Source organism: Chaetura pelagica, unplaced genomic scaffold, assembly GCF_000747805.2.
Source record: "Chaetura pelagica isolate M959 unplaced genomic scaffold, ChaPel_1.0 scaffold124, whole genome shotgun sequence".
NCBI lineage: Eukaryota > Metazoa > Chordata > Aves > Apodiformes > Apodidae > Chaetura > Chaetura pelagica.
The window spans coordinates 293,549-300,220 of NW_009952891.1; the positions used below are offsets into that span (position 1 = coordinate 293,549).

Consider the following 6,672-nt stretch of genomic DNA (forward strand, 5'->3'; position numbering starts at 1 on the left):
ATTCCTGCTAGAGGCAGAGAGTGTTGTCCTAAGAAATATTCCCCTCTTCCAGAGGTGCAGTCCCTGTGGGAGAAGCCCTTTCCTTCAGGCACCTTTCTCAGAGCACTGACACCCATGGTGTAGGGCTGGACCAGTGCCTGGAGAAGCCCAGCTGGAGGGTGGGTTGCAGCCTCCCAGTAGAACCTGAAGTCACTGAACAGTGCTTGATACCTCTTTTGTTCCTCCAGGCTTTTCTAGATGCTCTGCAGAGCCAAGCTGAAGCCAGTAGTAAAATCATTGGCCAGTTTGGAGTGGGATTCTACTCAGCCTTCATGGTGGCTGACAAAGTGGAGGTGTTTTCCCAGTCTGCAGAGCCAGGGAGCCCAGGCTACCACTGGTCATCTGATGGGTAAGGCTGCAGGATGGGATGGAAACCCTGGGGGCCTGTGTCTGGGCCAGGCATGGAATGGAAGCTGTGCAAAGCAAGACAGGGCTTGTGTGGTCCTTCATAACTGGGCTTACTGGTTTAGATCCTGCTGGGATTTGACGTGGTAACAAAAGTGAGGCCAAATGTGCTGGGGTGAAAACCACAGGGACAAACTGGCTTTGTCAGAGGGAGAACCTGCCTCTCCTGTTCCTTCCCTGCTGACAGGCAATCCTTGCAGTGCCCCACACTGGAGAGAGATCACATCTCCTTGGTCTGGTTGTTCCCTGGGTTTTTCCTCAAGGCACTGGCAGCAGGCAGGGCTCCTGCAGTGCTGAGGCTCCATAGGCACGTGTCTCCTGGGGGTTGGATCTGTGCTTATCCATTGTTCTCTTCTTGAAGTTGCAAACATCTGTGATGGCAAAGCTGTGGACTGCTGGGCCACGTGGGAAGTGGAGCTCCTGGAGGTGAAATGCTCTGCATCCCCCTAAAATTTCCTAGGAATAAGCATCTACTAAGTTATTGATATTATTGAAAAAAACATCTTGTAACTAACACGTGAGGCTGTCTCAGGCTGCAGGGAGGCTGCTGGGCACTGCACTCTGTGCTGCCCTACACACTGATCTGTCATCCCTGGGTCACTGGCTGTCCCCTGGGTCAGGGGTTGATCCCCATGTGGCATTAACTTAGCAGAGAGCAGGAATAAAAGTCACCTGGAATGAGCTGTCATCTGCAGAGCACAGCTGCTCTTCCTTGGAACCAGTGACTCCAGTGGAGATCATAAAATCATGGAATGGTTTGTTGTAAGGAGCCTTAAAGATCATCTAGATCCAACCCCCCTGCATGGGCAGGGACACCTCCCACCAGCCCAGGCTGCTCCAAGCCCCATCCAACCTGCCCTTCAACACTGCCAGGGATAGGGCAGCCACAGCTTCCCTGGGCAACCTGGGCCAGGCTCTCACCACCCTCACAGCAAAGAATTCCCTCCTCATGTCCAACCTCAATCTCCCCTCTGCCAGTTTGAGTCCATTTCCCCTTGTCCTCTCCCTCCCTGCCCTTGTCCCAAGTCCCTCCCCAGCTTTCCTGCAGCCCCTTCAGGCCCTGGAAGATAGAGGTGAGGGCCCTCAAAACAGGACAGAGTAGTCAAGGGCAAAGGCAGGAGCCTGAGTGTTACAGTTGCTGTAGGAAGTGCAGGAGAGGAGGTGAAAGTTGGGCCCACACAACGTGGGCTTTGGAGTTTGTTTCCTTTTCAGCAGAGGCTGCTGGTGTCTTTGCAGCGTGTCCTGGTTCTGGAGTCTCTGTAGGGAAGACAGACACATGTTTGGGGGGCTTCTCAGAGGCACAGAGACCATACAGGACTTCAAGATTTTTTTACCTTTTCCTCTAGGTGCCAGAGTGTTGTGTGTGCTCTTAGTTTAATCAAAGATTTCTGTGTCCCATCATGGGTGTGTCTGAGGCACAAACTGATACGAAGTCTGTTTCTAATCCTAGTTCAGGAATGTTTGAGATTGCAGAAGCATCTGGTGTCAGAACTGGGACCAAGATTATTATCCATCTCAAAGAAGACTGCAAGGAGTTTGCAAATGAAGACAGAGTCAAGGGTGAGTGGAAGAGGGAAGTTACCTGCTGAAGGGCTGGGTGAAGTCTGTAGCTGATGATGGGGAGGTGGGTTTTCAGTGGTTTTCCTGTCCTGCAGCACCTTCCACCTGCTGTTACTGAAGAAATCCTGACTGTGTTGTTTTCCCAAATGTGACTCCTCTGTGTCTTGTTTCCATTCCAGAGGTGGTGACAAAGTACAGCAACTTCATCAGCTTCCCACTGTATCTCAATGGGAGAAGAATGAACACTTTGCAGGTGAGCAGTAGGGCTGCAGCCTTGTCACTCCTGGAGAAGAACCTTTGTCACCTTCCACTGGGGACAGGAGACAGAATAAAGCTGCTGCTCCTCCTGGAAACAGGGGAGGATTGTCCAGGATATCACAGACCCCATAGTGTTCAGCTAATTAGAACAAAGGGAGACAATCCAGCAGAATTCATGCCTGGAACTGCTTGTTTGCATTTGTTGGAGAGAATTCTTGCAGATGAGCAAAGCAGGGGGTTCTGTACAGATACTTTCTGGGTTTTCCCTTCATCAGAATGATTGTCTCAATGGTTTATGATACTCACTCTAACTGTTCAAGCCAGGTGAATGTTGGGGATGTAGGGATTGCTCAAAGCTCTGGTGCTCTGATACCTGCAGCTCTCTCTGTCCTGCAGGATGAGGTAACCAGTGAGTGGTTGGTTTTCTCAGTGCCTCAGCTCACAGCCTGATTTTCTTCACAGCTCTTACCTTTTTTTCTCAGCTAATTTTCTTCTTAGCTCTTGATGCTGGCATTTTCTGATCACTGACAATTACACAGCAGCCAGATCCATTTTAGCCAGAAGTTCTCAGCCCAGTTGCAGGAATCACCTAGATGAAATGGATTCTCTTGAAACCAAAAATCTATTCATCATTTTCCCCCAGCATCTCCTTTTCTAGTTATTTAAAGCTTCCTCACCTAAGAGAGCAGGTAGAGAACATGTGTGTGGTTATTTTGTTCCCTGCAGGGTGGCACTGAATGCACAGGCTTCCCAGACTGTACTTAAATGTTTTATCATGTTAATTTACTTAGGGTTCTGTAATGGGTGTTGTTAGTCACTGATATTTATTTGGATTCCTGCATAACAGTGTTTCTATTCCAAAGCCTTCCTACCTGTTTCCTTTACATTCCAAAACCAGAAGCAGCTGTAGGTGGCTGTTTGCTCTCTCTACCTGCCAATCAATAGAACAGACTCCTTGGAGATGTGTAGCACTAGAGCCAGGGATGAAATGCCCTTAAAAGAGTCCTGGACTTTTATCTTCTTATCAGAAAGTCTCTTTTCCCTTGGGATACAGCAACAGCTTTGTCCTCATTGTGCTTCCATTTCAGGCTTTTTTCCTTTATCCAGGATTTTGGTTTTGCCTCTTTCTACACATCAACACCAGTTCACTGCATGTTGAGCCAGAGTTTGATCCCTGGTGTGGATTTTCCTAGTTAAGCTCTTGAGTGCTTGTCATGTAGCTGCAAATGTGGAGTTAGAGGTTTTTCCAGCCTAACTCTGGTAACTTGTAGCTACAAGTGTAGAAGCCTCTGGGAAAGCAGCACTTTACCCAACAGCTGGTGTAAAGCACTTCAGAACCCAACTGAGTCTGTAATCCTACCTGTGATCCTGCAAACCCTCCAGGACACTTGTGTGTGCTGGAGATGTTAGGAAGCCACTTGTGGACAAGGTTTTGAGGCAGAAGAAGCTTTAAGGGGGATAGCCAGGGCTGCCAGAGCCCTGAATCCCTTGGGCTGGTAGGGAGAGGGTGGACTGGGTGTTTGTGTTGCCCCCTGTGATGGCTCCTGTCACTCATGAGGGCTGGAGTAGAAACACTGTGAATGTTGTGGGTTTCACCCATCTGGAGACAGGAGATTGTGAGTTGAGTCCCCACAGGCAGAACCTCTCACATCTTTGCTGGGTGCTTGACTGTTGCTGAGGTACTGAAAACCTCTGTGTGGTGTGAGCAGAGGCTGCAGCAGGTGTGGGGGGTGAGAGCAGCGTGGCCGTGGGGAAGGGCCTGGTCTGGAGCTTGTGATGGTAACTCATGTATGAAATGGTGCTGCTGAAGCACCTCCTGACCACTTGGAGGGCAAGTGGTCACAGAGGATCTTCTGATCTGTCCCAAAATAAAGCAGCAGAAAGCAGGTAATCCAGGAGTTGCTTCCCAAGCACCAGGCTCACCTTGTGGTGGGATAATGACTCCAGCAGGGATGCAGGCTTGGTTGCATCACACCCTCTTGGAATTTTAAGTTTTCTTTTGCTTGCTAGTCAGGCCTTGGGATGCAGGACTAGTACCGCTGGTCAGCTGAGCTGAGGTCACTGTCCAAGATGCTTTTGGCCAGTAGGTGTGAGGCAATGGATGTTACCCAACTCTCTCTTGTTTTGAGCTAAACAAAGCTGCCTCACATATGTTGGTTTCCTCTGCCAGGTCATGGAATACAGCAGCTCAGAGCTGAGCCCACTATTAACTTTGTTGTTGAATATCAGGATTAACTGCTGCAAAGCTTCCCTAAGGCCTTCATGTTAAATCTTTCAGCTTTTGGACATTCCAGAGGACATTGTTGGTTGAGAGAGAAAACATGACCTTACAGTAGCTTTCCAGTGCCTGAAGGGGCTCCAGGAAAGCTGGGGAGGGACTTGGGACAAGGGCAGGGAGGGAGAGGACAAGGGGGATGGATGAAAAGTGGCAGAGGGGAGATTGAGGTTGGCCATGAGGAGGGAATTCTTTGGTGTGAGGGTGGTGAGAGCCTGGCCCAGGTTGCCCAGGGAAGCTGTGGCTGCCCCATCCCTGGCAGTGTTGAAGGGCAGGTTGGATGGGGCTTGGAGCAACCTGGGCTGGTGGGAGGTGTCCCTGCCCATGCAGGGGGGTGGAACTGGATGATCTTTAAAGTCCCTTCCAACCTATGCTGCAGGGCTAGAGTAGCTCTGTGAGAGGTGATGAGGATGAGCTGAGGGGCAGTGACTGGTTAGTCTGTGCTCCTGTGCCTGCTCCATCCCACACCCTGAGGCTAGACAGAGTGTCCCTCTGCTGGAAAGACAATCATTCCTGGCTCCAGCGCCCTGCAGGGGAAGGGTGACTGTGACAGAAGAGCTGCCAGGCAGCAGGTCTTGAGAGCTGATGGGAGCTCCTGTCCCTGCTCCCCCCCACCCCCAGGCACTCTGGATGCTGGACCCCAAGGAGATCAGCGAGTGGCAGCACGAGGAGTTTTACCGCTTCATCGCTCAGGCCTTCGACCGGCCCCGCTACGTCCTGCACTACCGGGCTGATGCTCCCCTCAACATCCGCAGCATCTTCTACGTGCCTGAGCAGGTACCTGCCCTTCTTTCTGTCCAGGGAACAGGGGGGGACATCTGCCCAGGTCCTCTGAAAAGGAGACAACGGGAGAGGAGGGCGAGGAGGAGCATGGCCTCTCGGCGGTGGGCTGGGGGCCGCAGGATGGCTGTTGTGGGGAGGTGGATCAGGAAGACAACCAAGATTTCAGCTCTCCTTGGGTTCAGCGGTGGTAGAGAAGACCACAGTGTGACCTGGTCAGGTGGTGCAGTTACCTTCTGCCTCTTGTTGCTGCAGAAACCATCCATGTTTGACATCAGCAGGGAACTGGGCTCCAGCGTTGCCCTCTACAGCCGCAAAGTCCTGATTCAGACCAAGGCTGCAGACATCCTGCCCAAGTGGCTGCGATTCCTTCGAGGTGTGTGCTCCCACCAGGCTGTGCACCGTGCCTTCCTCAGGGGGTGAGGACTTCCTGAGCCTGGCACTCTGTGTTTGCCACACTGTGCAAGGGTTGCTCTGTGTTGCAGGTGTGGTGGACAGCGAGGACATACCCCTGAACCTGAGCAGGGAGCTGCTGCAGGAGAGTGCCCTGATCCGGTAAGCACGAGGTGGAGCCTGTGGGCTGCTGAGCCTCTTCTAGCTTCTTGCTGGTTGAGGAGGGGACACTGTGGGATAGTTAGAAGGGCCTGGAGGAACCTGGCACGTAAGCTGCAGCATTTCCACCCTTGAGAATTTCTGTGGTCTTATCAAGTGGGTTCTCAGCTGTGCTGGGAACACCTCAAGATGCAGGAGCGGTGTCCTGTGTCACACAATCTGCTGCTGCCTGCTTTCCCTTGTGCCCTAGGCTGCCATTTGGTACCTCTGGTCTACAGCAGTCACAGTGGATTTGCTGTTCAAAGTGTCTTGTCTGCACCACCAAGTGGTTTGGAAAACAAAAAACCAGCTGAGTGCCAGGCAGCAAGGTTTGCCTCCGTGCTGAGACCCAGCAAAGCTGATTGCTGGCAGGCCAGTCTCCCCTCAGAACCTCTTAGATCTAGCTTTGGGTTTTCCTTCCTTTTTGTCCTTCAAATCCCCTCTCAAACATCTGCCATTGTTGGAACCTGAGGAAAGTACAAGAGTAGGCTCTTAGTGCTTAGCATGGGTGCTGTTATCTTGCTCAGTGTGATGGCTGACTTTGTGTTCTGTGGCTGGTGAAATGCCTCTGCCTTCACTATAGTCACCAAATTAACCCTGTCACTTCACAGTGGATTTTTCAGGCCTTCAGAAAAGGTTCTTCCAACTGTAACCCCTCCAGAACTGCTTCCTTCCCATGTTTAAGGGCAGCTGTGGGAGGGAGGCCTGAGCACAGTTAGTACGTGCTGCAGCATCACCCAGTCACAAGTCACTGAAGAGCTGAG

The 6,672-nt window shown here is 51.5% G+C and overlaps 1 protein-coding gene across 1 annotated transcript in view; it reads left to right on the forward strand.

Moving 5' to 3' along the window:
* The window catches only part of TRAP1 (TNF receptor-associated protein 1), a 30,039-nt gene that overhangs the window by 19,824 nt on the left and 3,543 nt on the right, over positions 1-6,672 (forward strand). Inside the window, exons 6-11 of the mRNA XM_009995507.1 lie at positions 228-388; positions 1,895-2,004; positions 2,184-2,257; positions 5,159-5,314; positions 5,573-5,693; positions 5,803-5,872. Coding sequence (XP_009993809.1) covers positions 228-388; positions 1,895-2,004; positions 2,184-2,257; positions 5,159-5,314; positions 5,573-5,693; positions 5,803-5,872 — 692 coding nt within the window. The remainder of the gene's footprint in view (positions 1-227; positions 389-1,894; positions 2,005-2,183; positions 2,258-5,158; positions 5,315-5,572; positions 5,694-5,802; positions 5,873-6,672) is intronic.